This window comes from Poecilia mexicana, unplaced genomic scaffold (genome assembly GCF_051168715.1).
Source record: "Poecilia mexicana isolate PSO_F unplaced genomic scaffold, ASM5116871v1 scaffold_19, whole genome shotgun sequence".
NCBI classification, from domain to species: Eukaryota; Metazoa; Chordata; class Actinopteri; order Cyprinodontiformes; family Poeciliidae; genus Poecilia; species Poecilia mexicana.
In genome coordinates, this window is record NW_028263388.1 from 4542218 (window position 1) to 4563504 (window position 21287).

At 39.1% G+C, this 21287-nt stretch overlaps 1 protein-coding gene across 1 annotated transcript in view; it reads left to right on the plus strand.

The window, feature by feature from the left end:
• Nucleotides 1-21287, plus strand: part of LOC106925840 (cytohesin-3) — a 40344-nt gene that overhangs the window by 3302 nt on the left and 15755 nt on the right. The window contains exons 2-7 of the mRNA XM_015000367.2: nt 13581-13663; nt 14719-14783; nt 16548-16614; nt 17203-17321; nt 20109-20189; nt 20282-20394. Of these exons, the coding sequence (XP_014855853.1) occupies nt 13581-13663; nt 14719-14783; nt 16548-16614; nt 17203-17321; nt 20109-20189; nt 20282-20394 (528 nt within the window). The remainder of the gene's footprint in view (nt 1-13580; nt 13664-14718; nt 14784-16547; nt 16615-17202; nt 17322-20108; nt 20190-20281; nt 20395-21287) is intronic.

The window sequence follows — 21287 nt, forward strand, 5'->3', positions numbered from 1 at the left end:
ACGCTTTGATACGCAGGTTATCACAACTCTGGCACTTAGCGCTGCTATATCTGGCACTGCCAAACACCTTGAGTTTAATAAAGCGGGTCGGTGATGTGTCTGCTTCCAGTTTACAGCCCTATGAGGTTCATAAAATGGGATTAGGTTAAGATCAGGCTCACAAACATTTAACTGGATGAAGATGAGCATCAGACCACAGGCGAAAGCGGCCATTTTTCTGGAGCTTCGTAGGTCTGAGGTGAACTTGCACTGCAAAAACATAAAGTCTGACCAGGTCATTTTGGTTTAGTTTCTAGTGCAAATATCTTAGATCACTCGAAATAAGACAAGACTAACTTACAAGTAGCTTTTCAGCAAGATATAAGGTCTTGTTTTAAGTAAATGACTCATTAATCTTGATGAAAAAGTACAAGTTCCATTGGCAGTTTATTTCACTTATAGCAAGACATTTTCTCATGTTATCAGTGAAATAATCTGTCATGGAAGTAGTACTTTCTCATCAAGATTAATAAATTATTTGCTTAAAACAAACTCGTATCTTGCTGAAAAGCTGGTTTCGTTTTGTTTTATTTCAAGTGTACTAGGAAATTTGAACCAGAAACCCAGACCAAAATGACTTGGTAGGATTTAGTGTTTTTTCAGTGTGTTGCTATTGCTTGTGAATCCTGCAGATTCGCTGGTGAAAAACAAAACAAACACAAGCAGTGAGTGGAAATGGACATTTTTCACAGTTGAATGGCTTTTTCCAAAAAGAGCCGAACTAATCAAATGATTTTAAAAATGAGAAAAGCTGGTTTTGAAACTATTTGTTTTTCTTTTTTTTTGTTTTTTGTAAGAGGTAGACGGGGTCAAACATACCCAGTGGCTTACGACCAGACTTGGCTGCAGTACTTAGTTAAACTAAATAAAGCATGAGTGTCTTGGAAAAAATAGAATCAAAAAAATGTTCTCAAATGTATAAAAATGTTTATATTTGTTCAGGGAAAATGAAAAAATAATTGCAATAATATTGTTTTAATTGAAAGAAAATGAATTTATGTGACCTGTAAGTACTTTAAGTAAACAGGATCATTTTGGCACCTGGGGCAAAAAGGCTGCATGCAGTGCTTTAGATGCTTCATCAGGAAGCATGCTCATGTTTCACTAATTGTCTTTGCAAAATCACCATCACTTCACATTTCACATTATAGATTGTACCCAACATTTTTAATGTTGTCTCCATGGGGAATGTATATTTTGTGACACGGAGGCTTGTTTTCGTTAGCTGCTCTTCAAACTGAAAAGTCAAGAAAACATGTGAATCAATGAGGCGGGGGTGTGCTGATTTTTAGAAAATGACTACTGAAAGATAGTTTATCACAGATGTCTGCAGTCATAAAGTTTGGACACTCGTGTTGTAAACTATAAGTCTGTGATACTCAGCTGCGTTGTGCTCACTATTCAGAGTTGGCACGTCTCTGTTGTTTGTGTGCTGCAGAGCAGATGGGGCCTGGCCTCAGCACGGAGGAAATCATCAACAGACTTGAATAGTTTTTTATATATATATATATATATATATATATATATATATATATATATATATAACTCATGAGTCTAATTTTAGCAACATTTTATAGTTGGATGGAGAAGTGAGAAGGGGAAAAAACACAAAAGCCAAACGGGTGTGGGAAGCAGAGCAGTGAATGTCTGGATGGAGGCCATGGTTTGTCACAGCTGGCCCTCCTGAAGTTTCTCCGCTCCACAGCCGTCAGCGCTGAGCTTCAGTCGCTCAGTATGTGGATGTATTCTCTTCCACAGCTCTACTGTCAACGGCTTCACTGCAAAAATGTGAAATCTCACTACCTACTTTTTAGTCCAGTTTCTAGAGTCGCACCAATCCACTTTTTTCCACTTCCAATGCAGATATCTGAGGTATCGTCCGATTAGATACAGAAAAACAGCTGAATTAACTTAAAACATTTCTAATTTTTTTTAAACATGGATATGAATGTATTGATTTATCTGATAACTCTGCACCAGTACAGCACATGTAAAAACAACTTTCAATTATTCAGTCAGTGCAATTAGGAGTAGAACAGCCAATGTAAAATAAATAATAAAGAAATTGACAAAACAATAGGTTGACTGCTTTGGGCAAACATATCAAAAATTGTTCTTCCTTCAAATTTCTTTCAAATTGTTCAGAAAGTACAATTAGGAATTCAAAATATGATTTAAAGTAAATAAAGAACAAAATCTATCAGAGCACAAAGCATAGATTTAGATTGAATAGATCTGGTACATTGTCTCCGATACTCAGTCTTGGCTTTTTTTTCAATATTAGACCAATACAGATAAAAATATTGGCTTGATGCATCTTTACTTTAAATGAGACAAAACTAACTCGTAAGTAACAAAAAGTAAAGTATTAGTTCTACTGGCACATCATTTATTATCTGCCTTATAACATGTAAAATATCTTATCTTGTTATAAGTGAAATAATCTACCAGTGGAACTAATACCTTTCATGAAAAGTTACTTGTAAGTTAGTTTTGTCTTATTTTAAGTATTATATGATATTTGCACTAGAAACTAGACTAAAAATAATATAAGACTTAGTTGAGGTTTTTTCTCGTTTCTTTTGCAGAGTTCCCTGTAGAAGGACACTTGCAGAAATGTTTGTCCTTGTCGTTCTCTGATCGTGGGAAACCTTTCCGTCTGTTCTCCTGCCTTCATAGCCACAGATTGAGATTTGCTGAAATAACAAATCATATCAGGCTGCAGCAGGTCTGCTTTATCACCAGGAGCTTTAATGGTGAAGAGTCACAAATGCATAACGAATGATTTCCCCATGAAACTGCATCACCAAAACCTAAAACAAAAATCTCCTCTCTCCTCAGATTTTTCAACAATCACCCCCGCCCCTCTCCCTTGGACTTAATAACCATCTAATTGTGCGCGATTATTTCCCTCCAAAAATTTCTGATCACATTCGCGCTGGCAGGCTTGAAACCCGAGATAAAGCAGCTTTGGAGAGTCAGACGGCGTGCGTGTCATTTCTTGGCGGTCACAGCTAGCGCTGCAGTTCTGGGGGAGATTAGTTGCTAAGAGGGAAAAGTTGGTGTAATTAGGGTGTGGAGCTTGTTGTGGCTACGGGGCGAGTACGTGGGAGGACGTCAGGCTGTCAAACAGGCTGGAGCTGAGTGGGAGGAACTGGTTGGTAGTGAACAGAGTTGGGTACTAACTAGTAACTTATTTGAAAAAAAAAGTACTTTTAAGACTATTTTTACTATGCTGTACTTTTTACCTTTTATTTGAGTAATTCTGTTACAAAGTATTGCTCCTCTTTCCTGAGTAAAATGTCTGGATTCTCTACCAACTGAATGAAATGTTTTAACCAAAATTTCACCAGACACACCTGCAGTTTTTGTTAAAGTTTCGTAAGTTTCCTATTGAAAGAAATAGATTTGGAAAAGAAAATATTTTGCCTGTTTTGTTACTTTTTCCTTATTTTAATTACTGTCATGTTTGTCCTCAAAATACCAACATTTTCACTTAACTTTAGTTTGGTCCATCTGATTATGTACATTTTGACATTAAATGATTGATCATTTGATTAGTTACTCTGTGCTTAAGTAGACATTTTACCAAATACTCTTTTACTTCTACTTGAGTAATTTCTTGGACGGCTACTTTTTGCTTTTACTTGAGTAAAAATATGCTGAAGTATTGTGACTCTAACTTGAGCACAATGTTTGGATCCTCTTTTCCATCCATCTTCTTTACACCCTTGTCCCTTAGTGGGGTCGGGCGGGGTGCTGGTGTCTATCTCCAGCTAACGTTCCGGGCGAGAGGTGGGGTCACCCAACCATGCACACACACACTCACACTGAGTGGGGGATCCTCTTTTTGGCAAATCTTAGCCTAGTTGTGAACCAGTTTGGAAGATTAGAGGTCAGAGAAACGGCTGTAAAGAAGCCAGTAATGAGTTTATCTGCATTGTCTTGGTTCTTTGGAGAACATAGACAATGGTTCTCCCTGCTGCACAGGAAGTTAAAGTTTCTATTTATGGCAAGCCGATTTGGCCCCCTGATTGTTTTCAGTGAGTCTGCACCCTGACGGGGTCAAAGGCAGATCATAAACTTAATTACGTGCCTGATTTAGAAAAAGATGCAATGAGGGCATTGAAGAAATGTTCACAATTTTGCGAAGTCATTTTATGTTTTTTGTCAAAATTTACATAGACTATGTTTTCCTAAGAGTTCTCTCTTTTTATGAATTACAAAACAATTTTTTAAACATTTTTATTTCCCAGAAATCAGACTTTGTCTGAGAAATCTGCAATCTCGAAACTCTTATTTTGAAGTAAGAAAAGAAGTAGAAGTAGCAATTCACAGAAACAGACCTAAAAGTACTGAAGAAGCATCCACTATTAAAATCCTTTAAAACCATTTTGGGTAATTGGAAGGACATAGAAACATTCCGCAGAGGAAGAGAGACGATATGAACAACTTGTTAGCATTGGCAAAACGGTTAGCCGCTGACATTTAACTTAGGAGTTTTAAACGTCCTGTCAGCGTACTACTAGTAGAGTCTGGACTGCTTCTCATTGCCTCTTGTTTTTAGTTGAACTAGATCATTTTGCACTGAACAAAAATGATCTAAATTCTCTAAAACATAGTTTGAGATTTATGAAGCTTTATTTCAGGTGTGAAAACATACCAAGGAGCATTTTTATGCTTACTTGGCATTCAGAACACCTCAGACCACATGGTTAAATAAATCATAAGCTTTTGTGGCGGTCCAATTCATGATTCCTTGAAACTCCTTCTAAAAACATTCTAAGCTGCCTGTTTTAACAGGCAGGTATATTTGGTTCAATACCAAACATGCCTTAATACACATTAATTAACTACCCAAGATCTCTTCTATCTCCTGTTCATGGCAGTGCAGCCAGTAAGTAGTAAAGAAAGTGAATGCCACTCCTGGACTGGTTGCTTTCTAAATGGAAGCCAGTAGCACTGTGCCAAAGTTTTTCAGTTTCCAAAGCTGGATTTTTTAAATATATTTTAGATATGCTCTGTAAGAAAAAAAAAATCCTTCTTTGTGAACAACTCTGAGTTTCCCAGAGAAATCCGCAAAATAGTGAATCTGTGAATGTTGAGCTGCTAACAGACGGGAGATCTGTTGACTCACTAAACCATCTATCCATCCATTTTCTTCCGCTTATCCAGGGTCGGGTTGTGGGGGTAGCAGCTTAAGACGGGAGGCCCAGACTTCCCTCTCCCCAGCCCCTTGTTCCAGCTCTTCTGGGGGAATCCCAAGGCGTTCCCAGGCCAGCCAAGAAACATAGTTCCTCCAGCGTGTCCTGGGTCTTCCTCTGTGTCTCCTCCTGGTGGGAGGTGCCCAGAGAGGCGTCCAGGAGGCATCCTAACCAGATGCTGAGCCACCTCGGCTGGCTCCTCTCGACATGAAGGAGCAGCGGCTCTACTTTGAGACCCTCCATGATGGCCCAGCTTCTCACCCTATTTCTAAGGGAGAACCCAGACACTCTACAGAGAAAACCCATTTCAGCTGTTTGTATCCGCGGTCTCATTCTTTTGGTCACTAAACACAGACCAGAATAATCTGCATTAATTATGATCCTTTAAAACAAAGTTTATAATCTGTGAAACCTTCACACTAAAACATGGGGTACGATAGTTTTTTTTTCTTAAAATTTTATCTCGTCATTCAGCTGGATTTATCGTTGCACAGCTAGCAGCCACCCCAGCTAATGATTGGCTAATTAGCGACACATGTTTGCAGCTCACCCTCTGATATCCCATAAGAGCAGCGGGGGTGTAATTATTTTTTCCCACGCTTGTGTTGACAGTCATGGAAACATTTTACCTAATAAAACAAAAAAAAATAAAAAAACTATTTTGGCTTAGACAAATGAGACTCCTTTGTGCTATAAAGCAGAGGCGCTATGAGGTGCTAAAACATGCTCTTTACAGCCCAGCGGTTGACCCAGTGGGCGGGTGCTGTTGTTTGAAGGCTTAAGGGATGATTTGAAAATTATTTAGACTGTGAAGATTATAGGTTTTGTGGTCAAAACACAGAACATCATACCAGATGTAACAAGGCCAACGGAAAAACACGCAGACAGTGGCGACGCGAGATGTGCACGGATTGAGTCGGAGCTCAAAGAGGAGACTACATATGGAGCTGATTAGAAAAGAGTCTGTGGAGGCTTTCCTACATGTTGCCATCTCCATGGCATTCTGTGTGTGTGTGTGTGTGTGTGTGTGTGTGTGTGTGTGTGTGTGTGTGTGTGTGTGTGTGTGTGTGTGTGTGTGTGTGTGTGTGTGTGTGTGTGTGTGTGTGTGTGTGTGTGGGGGGGGTGTGTGTGTGTGTGTGTGTGTGTGAGAGACATTGTATCTGGTTGTAAGGCAGTGTTTCTGCTGTTGTAAACAGAGCAGGCAAAGCTTTTGCCTGGAATTATTACTCGGTGGTGTAAGTAGGAGGAGAAGGTCTTAAAGAGCAGGACGGCGAGCAGATATAAAAAAAAAAGGCATGGCAAATGAAATCAGGGAGCAGAGACAGCAGAGAGACAGCAGCAGAGATGGACTGAGTAATCTGCACCTAACGTCAGGGGAAGGAGAATTAGGAGAGGGCGAGGTCTGTGTGTGTGTGGGGGGGGGGGGCACGGAGGCTTCAGGGGCGACGTGTTTTCTTGCCTTCTGGCTGAAGACAAACGGGGAAACACCCAGCTTCAACGCACCTTGAGTGTTTAATGAGTAGGTCAGGTTTCACTTATAATTGGAACAAAGCCTCCAGCTTTACTAGATGAGGTGATCCATGACATTTTCACAAGACATAAACTAGAGCTGCACCGGTCTAATATGGTCCTGATATTGAAAACAGTTCTAGATTGGGTTTCAGTGGCAATGTGCCCAATCCATAAGGGCAGATCTAAGCTGAATTCTATGCTTTGTGCTCTGAGTGACATCATGCTTTATTATTTATTTTACATTATATTTAGAATTCCTAATTACACTTTCTGAACCATTTGAAATGTTTGTTGATGCAAAGCAGTCAAACTATTAATTTAGTTTCAGTTTCCTTATTATTTATTTAACTAACTGTTATACTCCTAATAGCACTGACTAAACAAATGAAAGTTGTGTTGTTTTTACATAGAGCCGGACAATAAATCAATAACTATACATATTGAAATAGATACGTGATCAATATTAATAGATAATGTGTCTGATAGAATTTTCAATATTCAGTATATAGTATATTCACTGACCTTCACTCCAGAAATTCTGGGGGTTGTAGGCAGATGAAAGAGGTCAGTTATGAAGCGACGGTGCTCAAACCTGCTCAAATGTACATTAAAAAAAAAATGCCGTAGAGTGAAAACTGTGGATAAAACAGGAACGGTCACACCACCAGATTAACAGAATTTCAGATATTTGAAACAAAAATCTATCTAGATGATCCAGCCCTAGTTTTGCATGTTTGACCAAGCTTGTGATGCTATTGGTGTATTTAAGTGTGTTGTACTGGTGCACAGTTTTCAAATACATTTTTAAGGCAGTTTTTTTATGCCTTAAAAAAATGTGTTAAGTCTATTCGAGCACTTTTTTTTCTGTATCGGCCAATACTTAACCTCAGATATCTGTATCAGTATCGGAAGGGACAACAGTGGATTGGTGCATCCACTGTTGCACCAATCTGCTGTTGGATGGTCCGGCGTGGTTTTAATGACTAACACAAACACCTTATTTTTGCATTGTTGTTTTTGCAGTCAGCAGCTGATTTCTGGGTTCACCCTTATTGGATTTTCCAGATCTGTAACGAAAACATTAATTTCAACTCGTGCTTGAAAGTAGAGAACCACCTGTGTTTGTGAGTGAACACAGAGTTAACTGGGATCACACACACCCAGAGAGAGGCCAGAAGAAAAACACCAATCTCACTCCTTTTCAGGCTGATCAGATCTTCAGATTTTGGGTTAGTTCAGGGTCAGGATTAGCTTTGGCTGCCATCTTATGGTTGCAAAGCCCCAAGATTCATTGAATCAAATGTTGCCATAAGAGCAGATGCTGAGCAGATGTGTGATTTAAAGAGCAGATAATGTACGGACGACCTCCCCTGCAACCAAACCACACAGTAGGAGGTCCTTTCAGAAATTGCAGATTAACCAGCAGATCAGTGTAGAATCCGAGCCCCAGATTCTGCCTGTATCCCCAGAGTTAGTTAACAGCTAAAGGTCACAATAGCTCCCCAAATCTCTTCAGTCACGCAAAGGCTTGGGATTTTATACTGAAGTATTGATGGACAATCTGCAACACAAACATACTGTGATAATGTAGGATGGAACGTTATCACCGTATGTAGGCTGAAACTGTGTATGGTGTGAAGGTACAGCTGAATCTCATCTGGCATGCATGCAGGAAGTAAAGACGGTTCAGTCAAGTATTTGCTGCTTTTAAAATGTAAAAATCAAGACGTATTTTTTTGCTAGTTAAAAGTATTTTTCTGATATTGTAAAGAGGGAGGGCACGTTGATAAGTCTATTATTTAGGCAACAACTTTGCCCAACGCAAAACTCTGACGGTTTGCATGAACAAGAAGACTCTTCTCTGGCTCTGTATCCATCTACTGTAATCTGAATTTTAAATGAACTTTTAAAATGCGGATATAAGGAAAACAAAACAAGAAAATATTTCTATCTACTGGTGTGGAGCGAATCAATCAGGGTACACAAAGTGTAATTGTTGACACTCTGCTAGGCTGTGATCAGAGGCGCAAAAAGTGGGTATGCAGCGTATGCAACGCATAGGGGCGCAGCACCAGAGGGGGCGCCAAAACCCCGTCTGGAGGGGGCGACGCACCGGTTATGTTTTCCCATACACTTCAGTGCGCTACACGCTCCTTCACCTGTTGTACATAACGAGGTAAATGTAGCGATTTTTACACTTCACACAGCGTCGCCTCGGGGGAGGAAGCGTCATTCCTTCACCCCGATGTTCCTTCCATCTTGGGGGGAGGGGAGGATTTATGTTTTCGCATCCACCTGAATAATGTGCAGTTGCGCCACTGGCTGTGATAAGCAGGAAGTAGAGGTTTCTAACTATCATGGACCAAACATCTAAAAAAAAAAAAGGAGTCCTCCCCTCTGAGATGGAAGTTTGGACTTTGTCCGGGTTTCGTTCCTCTGTTAAGGGATAGACCCACCAGTAGACGGAGGCATTCGCTTCTTCAGAACTTATTTGGTAAATATTTCCATTTCCCCTTTAGCACATCGACACTTTTTCCGAAAAGCCAAAAACCACTTGGAGTGAATGTAAAAACATTTTGCGAAATTGATGGAGTCATTTAAAATTTTGTCATTTCCATCAACCTTGTCTTCAAAAGCACATAATAAAACGCTGATGGAATCACGGCTAATATGGAAATTGTTAGTGTGGAAAGACGACTCAAAGTTGGCTATTATCAGTTTAAAACAAAGCTAGGCGCAGCATTAATTGTGCCGTGTTTCCATTGTAGGCATCAAGTTCTATGTGTTAGATTAGAAACTTCACGATTAATGCAAGTGCCTCCACTAACTGTAAAAGTACACAGAAACCGAAGTTAATATTAGATGCTAAAGATCTGTGATTCATTGATTGCTTATTGTGACTTGATTAAGTTCACTCTGTGCTGCTAATCGTGATATTTTTTTGTTACTTTACTTTGCATCACTGAAGTTAAATAGGTTAAAGTGGAACTGCAGCCATGCAGAGAGAACATCTGGTTGTACGGATCTGTGCGCTGAACTTCCGCCTTAACACACTCATATTGGGCTTAATCAGTGTCAGGGAGGGTGAGTGTGTGTGGGATTAGTGCCAGCAGGCCGTGGTGTCTTTTGAGCTCATGTGCGGTCCCGCCACATGTCGGACTGTCGGTGCAAACGACCCGCGCCGTAACACAGAGCATGTCTCAGAGGGATTTGGGACAGCGGGCCTCAGATTAGAATCTGGATCCAGCGGAGGTTTCCTCGTCTTCCACACACGTGACCTGGCGCGCTCCAACGCCAAGCTGGGTAACAGGGTTACCTGTTGGTCTACTTAAAGCTCATCCACTTGTAATATTATTACAGAGGGTAAAGTTGCTAGCTTAAAGCCAGTGAATCTGGATGATTCTCCTCTTAGTCCACATGGGACAACTGCCAGGGCTAAGTGAGCGTGGGATTTTCACTCTGTGCCGGTTTTAGTGAAATCCCTAAATCAGTTTTCCGTAGCTTGGCAATTGGAACCCAACAAACAACCTAAATTTGGGTTTTTGTGTGACCAGATGGAGGTCTGAGTTGTTTAAAGTGACTGATGGTATTTTATGCAGTAAAGCCTCTGGCTCCAGTGGGTGGTCAGTAGCAGTTGTTAGTTTTGGGTGTGAAGAGCAGCAGGGGATTAGGTCTTCAAAGTAGATTTTGAGGGATTTTGTTTTTTGGGGGGGGTGAATTACTGGAGGCTCTTGTTCTTGGGGAGCGCGGTTTGAAGTTTCTAACCCTCAGGAGCTTCTGTGAATTTCTTACCCCTCAAAAGTCCAATGAGGGCTTTTTTCTATTGCTCACATCCCACTTAATTTTCATGGGTTATTTAAGTGTGGCTTTGTTTTCTTTGTAGTTGGTGGCAAAATCTTGTTTTTCCATAAAAAGTTCTGCTGCTGGGATGAGGTGTGTTTTTTTTCTTTTTTTTCTTTTTTTTCTTTCTTTGTTGATTTTGCAAAACTGCAATGGAAACACTTTTTTTTCGCATCATACAAGTCACATAATGAATAGCCGGATGTTGTCACTGGCGCAAACTACAAAGAACAAAACGACAGGAAGTGGTAGGGAGATGATGGCGTGGCGTGTTTTCATGACTTATCATGTGAACAAACTTATTCACTTGTGATTGTAATTGCATTCCTTATTCAATGGAAACACAGCGATTGTGAAATTGTGTTTTTTCAACACTGGTGGAATATTGACAGTGTTTTGCACACATTTGCAATGTAAAGAAACTCAGTGGGTTTAAGTGTGTTAACAGTTTAATTGGTGGACCCAATGTAGAAGGAAACACCTGGACAAAAACGTCAGTCAGCCTCTTCTCTAATACTTTGTAGGATTTGAAAGACTAAAGTGATTGCAATAAGGGAAACCTGGACTTTTAACATGTGTAAACAGGTTGACATTAATAGTTTTGTTATTAATTTTGTAATAAATCAAGATTGGAGTTGTTTATATGTCAGGCGTTTGCACAGAGAGATTGGATTCATATAGCTGTAGATGCCCTGACCCTTCACTGTTATAGACTCAGACATCTGACCTACGAAGAACTACCTGACACCGTCAGGCTTTAAATGAGCATCATACTTACATATTTGATGATCACTAGACATTTTTAGTATCAGTAATGTGTTTAGAGGTTAATTCTGAAGAAGCACTCAGATCCATCTATCTACTCATTGTCAGGTTACAGGGGTACCAGTTTAAGTAGCTTCTTGAGCCTTCTGTGATCATCACAGTGATTCCTCAAACAGGAAGTCAGAAAATACATATTCAGAATGCCGTTTCTTTATATTCATATATTATAGGTTTTAGGATGAAATTGTAAACAACCACAAGTTTCTGGTAGACGTCCGCTATTACAAGCCTTGTGATACAGTAGAAGAAGAACGGGGCTGTGCACTGCTGGAGTATCTCCAGCCCACTTAGATGTTGTTAGCCTAATTAACTGTAGCTGCGTCTCAGTCCCGTAGGCCAAATCCACGAAAGTTTCTTTCTACTTTAACTGTAAGTACAGAACAGTGGGCTAAAAGTTTAGAAGCGATTCCTTAAGTCCAACATCAAAGAGTTGTGTTAAAGCCTTGAAACTTTCTGAAAGCTCTAATTGGCTTTAAAGCTCCACTTTGAGCGCACGCAGCAGTGTTGTGTAAGAGCAGAGAGGCAGCCGGGGGTCAGCAGCGCTAATTAATGTCTTTGTTTTGCTACTGTCGGCCATTGTTCACTCACATCCCCCTTTGCTGTCTTCTGAAACCGGCTCCACAGAGGAAACCCCACAGCGCTCTCTCCTGTGTACCTGCTGCTCACCATCACCACACAACAGGGTGGGGAAACCCCTTCAGTGTTGTTTGTTCAGCCATGTGCAGCAATACCTGGCTAGCCCTTAGCTCACCTGAATGCTTCCTGGCGTGAGTTTAGTGGAGATTCCTACTGAATTCGGATTTCCCAAAGGTCAGCAGATATAAATTCATGAAGAAGTGAAATCTCCTTCATTTTTCTGGATCTGCTTTTTGCCACACACAGAGCAGATTGCTCTAAATACATGCAGACTTGAATAAGTCCAGCATGGTAATTTGGTATTTTGCAGAAAGTTATAGTTCCTTTTTTTCTTTCTTTTTTTTTTTTTTTTGCCATAAACACATCAGCTGTTGATGTGATCCAAGAGAATATATAGGTCATCTTGGAACACACACACACATATATATATATATATATATATATATATATATATATATATATATATATATATATATATATATATATATATATATATATATATATATATATATGTATAGAGAGAGAGAGAAATCTTTTGTTTCTCTAGTCTGATTAATTTCTAAACCTTTAAGTGATGCTTAAAGATCAAAGTAAAAAATGTACTAGATTAGAAAATTGGTCCATTTAATCCATGAGAAAATATAGATTAAACATTTTTAATATTAATATGTTGTTATATCATCAGATATAATACAGATTATATGTAACAATTTTATGTATAAAACTGTAAAATTGTTACATATAATAATTTTGTGGATTGTCAAATTCAATTATATTAAAATATATATATATATTTTACAATTCTGTATTGTAACAAACTAAAATGTTAAATTTTGTATTATAAAATTTTGCAATATAAGAGTTGAAATATTTTTATAATGTGAATTTTCATATTTAGCCTTTAGCTCCTGCAGATAGCTTCATGAATTTTCCCGTCCCTGTTTGGAGAACACTGGGGCAAACTGAGGCGAATCAAACAAGTTGGGTTAAGAAAAGTAAATTCATCCTCTCCACTCGCCTGTTTTTGCTGTGAGCGACAAACACTCAGGGCGTGGGGGTCGGAGGTCGGCGGGTGGTAGGCTGTGGTAAACTGCCAAGTTCACATTTAATGAAAGAACACCTAATCTGGATTAGTTTTACTAAGCGCCATTTCCCCTGGGCCAAATGGAGATGGGGGGAGGGACGAGCCAAAACGCTTTTCAGCTGGAATAATTGAGAGTTTTCGCCTTCTCTCTTCCTGCAGTTAATTAAGATGAACGTCCAGGCTCTTCATATTCGCCTCTCCAGCTGAAGGAGGAAGAACAGCTGCAGCTTTTCACTGAGTTCACAGAGTTTCTGCTGTTCTGGTGCATTTTGTTGCTTGATCACTTTTTGTTTCTCGTTTGACTCAGCAAAAGAGAGAGCATTTCGGTTACTTTCGTGCTGTCACAAGATGAGGAAAGAACAGAACGGAAAAGAGATGTGGGAGCTGCTTAAATGAAAGTTAAAGTTAGATGTATTTTTTCCATCTTGTCTGTCTTTCAGTCCCTGAGGATCTGTCCCTGGAGGAGAGGGATGAGCTGTCCAGCATCCGGCGGAGGAAGAGGGAGCTGCTTGATGACATCGAGGTGCGTTTTTTTTTTTTTTTTTTTTTTTTGCAGGAATCAGTCGCAGCACTAGCTGCTTGGGCCTCCATTTATTATTTCTCACTGGCGTGTGCAAAGAAGAAATCACAAATTTAATTGAGCACAGATATTTGTGCACTCCTTCAAGTTGGGTTGTTGCATAGAATAAAAAGTAAATCTGCACTAAGGTAAAAACATAAAAACAGAAAGTAAGTAAAAAGACTGCACGGTTATTAAAAATAACATACTCAGATTCCGAAATGAATGTTCCTGATTAATGAGCTGGAAATTAGAAGAATGTACAAACTGTGCTCGTATAATTATGCATGAGAAAACAACAAACTGATTGAGTTTGTTGGAAAGATGGTTCCATGAGCTGCTGGGAGGAAGGATCTGTGATTACGCTCCTTTGTGCCTTCAGGATGCAGCAGTTTGTCATTGGAGCAGTTCTTCTGTTCCCTTCTGTATCCACAGTGATCTGGGTTCATGGTGCCAAAAGTTACAAAATGTTTGTGGAAAGAGTCTTTCTGTTTTACGTTTCTCTGTTTATGTCCTTTGTTATCATTTATCACCTCCTCTAACAGACTGATGTCTGCAGTTTCTTGGAGTGTGCAAACCTTAATATTGTCCTCCTTTTGTATTTTTGGTGAAATAGATAAATAAATATGTTTCCTCTGTAAAAAAAAAAAATACAATTGAGAGAAGTTTTTCAAGTTGGCTTTTTTTGTTTAGATTAATTTATCTTTATTACTCATCTTCACTGCAGGGTTGATATTATCCAGGTATTTAAAAAGCATTTAATTTCCCTTTATGATAAAGTGTTTTTGAATTGAATTTGAATTAAAATTTCATGGGAATCAGCAGCTCATTGTCTCTCCTCCACCTCTCTGGGTCTATTTGCATGCTGTGGACGATGCAAATATCCCAACTGTCGATCTTTGCACAGCCAGTTTACTCATTCTACCTGATGTGTTCCCCAGAGCTCAACGTTGCTCTGGTCTCTGTTTTGACATAAAGACAGAAAACTTCTGGATAATGATTGGCTTTCTTTCTCCCAGAGGCTGAAATTTGAGATCGCAGAAGTCATGACAGAGATTGAACAGCTGACGTGTGTCGGGGAAAGGTAGGTCATAGTTCATGGTTATAGTTGCTTGGATATATTATGCTAACTTGTATTTTACACTTATAGTAGTTTCTGTGTACGGTTTCTCTTCTTGATAGACCCTCTCTGTGTTTTCATAGGTTTTATTCGTTCAGATATTTTCTAGTCTAAATTGCCAGTAAAAAACTGTATCACAGTATATATTTGCAGAAATCCAGCTGTGAAATATGTGAAGTACACAGCAATTTCTACAGTAGGTGTTCATAAGAACAAAAAAGGATCATGTAAGTTTTACAACTAATTTGGTTTACAAAGCAAAAAGTTGAAAAATGTTCTCTTTGGGCTGCAAAGTTGTTCAAAAGTGGCTCTTTGTTGGAAAATGCTTCTGTTTACATATACAGACCTGTTCAATAAGTCAGAATATTATAGAAAAATCCATTTATTTTAGTAACTCCATCACCACAAAGTGGTGATGGAGTTACTAACTACTAACTAAATTAATCTATAATGTGAAACACATTATAGATTAATTAGACAGAAACTGATGTTTGACACCTTTAATTCTCTTTATCATGATGATTTTTCTAACAGTTAATAAAACACAAGATTTAAAATCACAATATTACATCAGACCAATAAAAAATATACATATAAAAAATTTAATAAGTTTAATATCAACTTAAAAGTTATTTTTTTAAAACATACTTTTAAAACAAGGCTCACCAGGATGTATAAGTTTATTCAGTATGAAAATATACGCTTGAATATGTCATATAGAGATTAGGTGATATACGTGTCAAATTTATGTTATATAATTGTGAAGTTGAATGAAAAGCATATACATTTGTTTTTTGTGTGGCAGAAAATGAATGAATGAATGAATAAACCTCCATGTTTAAAGATGGTGGTGGCAGCATCATCCTGCTCCGTTAGCCAGAACCTGATCAGAGTCGATGGAACATAGCTGGAGGTTCTGCCATGAAAAGCTTTTAGACCAATGCATATTCATGTGTCAGAATGGCCCAGTTAAAGTTCAGGCCTAAACCCCAGAGAGAGGTGAAACCTAACGGTGGATGTTTCCAGAACCTTTTCATCCAATCTGACAGAATGTGAACGACAAAACTTTCCACCTCTAAATATCGAAATCTGGTAGAGACGAAACAAGAAACATTTAAAAGATGTAACATCAGCAAAACAAGCTTGACACAGGATGAGATATTCCGATTTTTATTCTAAAACAATTTGAAAATTATATACACTTATTTACATTTATTTATTTATTTTTGTAAAATCATTTGTTAAGCTGTGTTTGTTTAGCTTTAAATATATATATGGAAAACTAAATGTGTCAAAAATATGTCTTTGTATGGGATTCATATCCTGTAGCCTTTTGCATAAATAAACTATAACAGCTGCTGTTGACAGGAAGCATTGACACCAACCTTCTAAATGATCTTCATTTATTTCTGTTTTTTTTTTTTTTTCAGTCAACATAAATATTATTAGAATATTTATGTTCTAATAATATAATTAGAATCTTTGTCACTTTCCCCTCTTTTTTCCAGATAGAATTATCCCAGTAAATAGTTCATATTTTAATGTTATATTCACGTCTGCTTTGGTTTAAATGATACTCGTGTGTGTGTGTGTGTGTGTGTGTGTGTGCGTGTGCGTGTGTGCGCGTGTGCGTGCGTGCGTGCGTGTGCGTGCGTGTGCGCGTGTGTGTGTATGCGTGCGTGTGCGTGCGTGCGCGTGTGCGCGTGTGCGTGTGTGTGTGTGTTGCAGCAAAACGTCCCAGAGGAACAAGCAGATCGCCATGGGCAGGAAGAAATTCAACATGGATCCCAAAAAGGTTCGGTGTTCTGTTTCCATCAGAACCGCCAGCTCAGACTGACTCAGCTGTGAGAACAAATAGACACAAGAAGAAATAGATTCAATAAAAGCTACAAAAATATACATATTACTGTAGTTTTATGGAAGATGTACAGAAACAGCAGAATAATACAAGATATTCCTAGAGGATTAGGAGGAATAGAGTATAAAATTATGTTGTTTTTTTTTAATGCAAGATTTTCATATAATCTATACTGTCACATGTATTTTGATATGAGTATGTTGATGAATAGCATAAAGGAGTGAGAAATAAAAAAGTTAAAAACATAAATTTTTTTCTCCTTTTCAGACAAGTTTGGAAGCTAAAATGACTGATTCTTATGTTCCAAAACAGTATTTTTTTGTGTGTGTATGTGATGTGTGTGTATCACATACACACACATCACATATCGTGTCTCTTTTTTTTATTGATTTGTTTGAAACAAATAAAGAAGAAGAAAGAAGTCTGTCGTTTCCACATGGGGCTGAGATGAACGTGCGTGTGTTTTTGTCGTCTCTCTCTCTCTCTCTCTCTGTCTCTCTTTCTCTGTCTCTCTCTCTCCTGCAGGGAATCCAGTTCCTGCTGGAGAACGACCTGCTCCAGAACACTCCGGAAGACATCGCCCAGTTCCTCTACAAAGGCGAGGGCCTCAACAAGACCGTCATCGGGGACTACTTGGGCGAGCGGTGAGGGAGAAAATCCTCTTTGCATGAGATTTACACCCACCGTTGAGATTTAAAGAAGATCACTGCCTGTGTCGACTAATTAAGGAGAAGATGACTAAAGCTGCCGTAGAAATGAAGCTGTGAGACAGTGTGGGTGTTTTGTTGTATGAAGCTCCTCACATGGACTTAGGGCTGGTAGGAAAAACAACCATCTAGCTCCTCACACCGCAGGCCTGACTGTAATAATACTAAAAGTCAAAAGTTTAACAGGAACGAGGCTTATGAGATAAAGTTAAAGCAGTTAATATTGTATTGGTATGGGTGGGCAATGTGGGCTTAAAGTTTAATCACAATACTTTACTGTGATAACAATAGAAATGACAGCAAGAACCATTTATTACTTCTTTTTCAGATAACTTGTATGACTGTAGCTGTGTCTCCATTATAAATGTACGTAGACTTTATCAATACTCCGCTACTGTCGGAAAAAACCCACACTTTTGCCATTGTTGTGTTTCCATGAAATAAGAGATGGAATTAAATTTCCTATCCGTTTCCAAACGGTTTGTTTCTAAATGAAAAATCTCTAAATTTATTCTGTAATTTTTGTCTTTAATATTAAAATCGCAAACATTTGGCTCAAATATCTGATTTGCTATAGATTTGGAAAGAGCACCAACAAAATAAAACATATTTGGCAAACAAAAATAGAAGACTGTGAGCAGCTGCAACCAGACGAGCTGTTTGGAAAGGGGAGGAGCTCATTTGCATATTCATAAAGAAGAGTCGCGCATTTTAAATGAGTCCCAGATGCAGAGCGACGTCGCAGATGTTTAAACGCATGAAGGGATTATTTTCAAACTAAATCAACCTCAGTAAGAAACAGAAACATTAATATTGAAAAGGTTGAGATGTGAGTCACTATTGGGACGTTTTTTTGTTCTGTTGCTTAGAAAAACAATTTTTGATTTCTAACAAATATTGTTCTGAAAACACTAACCAGCAATAATTAAACAGCTGGTGGATCTGCACATCTGCTGAGCTCATTGTAGGAGCCATTTCTCAGAGCAACGCTGATAAAAATGTTGTTAAAGGGTTAATAGAGGAGCCATGTTGTGATGACTTCCTGGAGGCAGAGTTTCTTAAAGAGACAAAGACCCAATTTCAAGGTACTACTTTTCAAAGTCAAATTCCTTTTAAGGCATATTTAATATATAGAGCAATTTTTTAACAACTGAAGTTAACATAGTTACTTGATAGTGCTATAAAAATGTCACTCTGTGCCTTGAAAATACATAATAATGCTGCTTTAAAGAGAAATGCCCTAAAAACGTTATTGGCCGATTAAAGCTTCACATAAACAGGATGTAAGCTATCGGCCGACTTACTAGGGACTCAGATAACCGATAAGTGTGAAGGTGGACTCTAATGGCTACAGAAGCTTCCTTGTTTTTTTTTTTGTTTTTTTACATCTTTATCTCCCAAAACCAAGAGAACAAAGATGGTGATGATTTCAGGTGTGCATCGTTCTGCATGGAGCTGCAGGAACGACTCCGGTTCTTCTTTGGTGCGTTTACCAAACAGTTAAAGCTCATACCGCTTGTGCATCTGTTTAGATGATTTACTGAAGGCTTTATTCGCCGAGAATCATCAAAGAGGCCACCTACCCACTGAAGCCACATGAAGCACAAGCTAAAGGGTCTGCACTCAGTAATTATCACTAATTAAACTAATACAAGAAGCAGGAACCTATCATTACATGCCGAGCAGTGGCCAAGATGAAGATGGGGAGTCGTGCAAATGAGCTCTGATTTTTATTGTATTTTACTTTCAGCTTTACAAACAGCTTTCTTCTCTCAACTTACTTCACAATAATGGCGTCTGGAAACGCGTGTAAACTCTTGGAGGACAGGCGTCTTTACGTGTGACGGACAAAAAGCAATATCTGCTCCAATATGGCTGCATTTACAGACTCAAACCGGCAATAAGCAGAAAGTTCACACTCTGCCTCCGAATACAGCACAGAGTGTTTATACAATAAATATAATCAGAGAGTAGGTAAACTTGTCCTCTGACAGCCCTGAGCCACCTTGACAAGCTAATGACAGAGAAAGAAATGCAGAGCGGAGCTTTTTGAACGTTTCTCCTTCAAATCAGCCCAGACCCATGGAGCATCTGATCCAGCAGGATGCAAGAACGACTGGAATGCAAAGGAAGAGTTTCACCCTGCATTCACATTAGCTGTGTTTCCATTAACCATAAAATTGTAATTACAAAAATACCTCATGTTTTCGACAAAAGGTTTTTGCGCTATCGCCTCAAAAACTGTTTTTTCAGCCATATCAAAATAGATGTATTTCACAAAACTGAAGGGAAACATTTTTTTTGCATCACGAGTCACGTGACCAGAGCAGGATGTTACTACTGGTGGAAACCACAAAGAAGACGATAGGAAGTATTATTAGGATGATGGTTTATTTTAGGGGTTTTTGGACAATGTCCAGCTGGCTCCACCAGGTCTTTCACAGCATCACACACATCATAAAAAGTTATGTAATTACTGTTATTTCCCAAAAACGCTGCATACGGAGCTGCTCCCAACTAGGCGGGGCTTGTTGCTCCAACACCTGAATAAGACGCCAATGTCTCCTCTGATTGGCTGGTAGATGATGAGTGTTGTGTTTTTCCATATTAGCAGAACATAGACAAAGATTTACACACATTTGTAATGGAAAGGCAGCTCTTGATCATCAAACATTGATGAATCTTTACATAAAATCAAACTGTAAATTCTCTTTTCTAAACTAGGGACGACTTCAACATCAAGGTGCTTCAGGCTTTTGTGGAGCTGCATGAGTTCGCCGACCTGAACCTCGTCCAAGCGCTGCGGTGAGAAGACGGATCTGCCCCCCTTGCCTCGTACTCGGAGAGAAGAGAAGGTCTAATATTAAACGCGTCCTGTCACGTTCTCCACCATTCAGACAGTTCCTGTGGAGTTTCCGTCTGCCAGGTGAAGCCCAGAAGATCGACCGCATGATGGAGGCGTTTGCCTCGCGCTACTGCCAGTGCAACCCTGGAGTCTTCCAGTCCACAGGTCAGACGAATCGCCGCTTACAGATTCCTGAATGCTTTTCTGAGGTGTTCCATCACAAAGCTGTCAGATGAGCTCCAGTAGCTCTTCGTGTTTCTCCAGCATGACAAGTGTTAGTATTGAGGGGGAGGGGAGCGGCAGGACCGAGAAAATACCAGGAAACATGGGAGATGAAAACAGACGTGTGTTTTTAGCCTTTTCTGTGTTCATATTGGTCCAACCTGTGCAACAAAATAGCGGCTAGTGACATATTTGAATGTGATTTTTTTTTAAATAAAACATACTATTAATTCAAGATAAAGCAGCATCAGACAGTGAAGTGAGAGGAAGTGCTGTATCCATCACCTTTCAACGCAGTTACAGCTGCAAGTCATTTGTTGTCGCATTTTTGACAGATCCTTTTTTAAAACAGCCGCTACCCAGCTTCTAAACAACCGTCCTCCACTGCGAAGAGAGAAGAGCTGAACAAGATGGCTGCTAATGTTAATTCAATATTTGGAAGCTTGGCCAACACAGACTGAACATCTTTGTTCACTTCCTCCTCTGCAATCGCTAAAACTGCAGGCAGACTACAGTTCTAAAACAGAGCAGAAAATGGATGTCATCCCTCACAACTTCTTCTGTTCTCTGACTGGCCTGGTCAAAAATCTACTGTCCATGGGAGAAATCCCAGACTGAGGTGTAAGTAGAATAGCACAGGAATGCAATAGCCATGCTAGTGTTCTTTTACTGGATGCAAAACATTTTGTTTAATAAAAAAAAAAAAAAAAAAAAAAAGAAAAAAGTTCCAGTGAAAATTTTGCTCTTGTGTGTTTGTGTGAACATCGAAAACACTTCTTTTCATTAAAACACTGACGTATCCGACCAACGTCTGAACTCACCAATAACCCCAAACA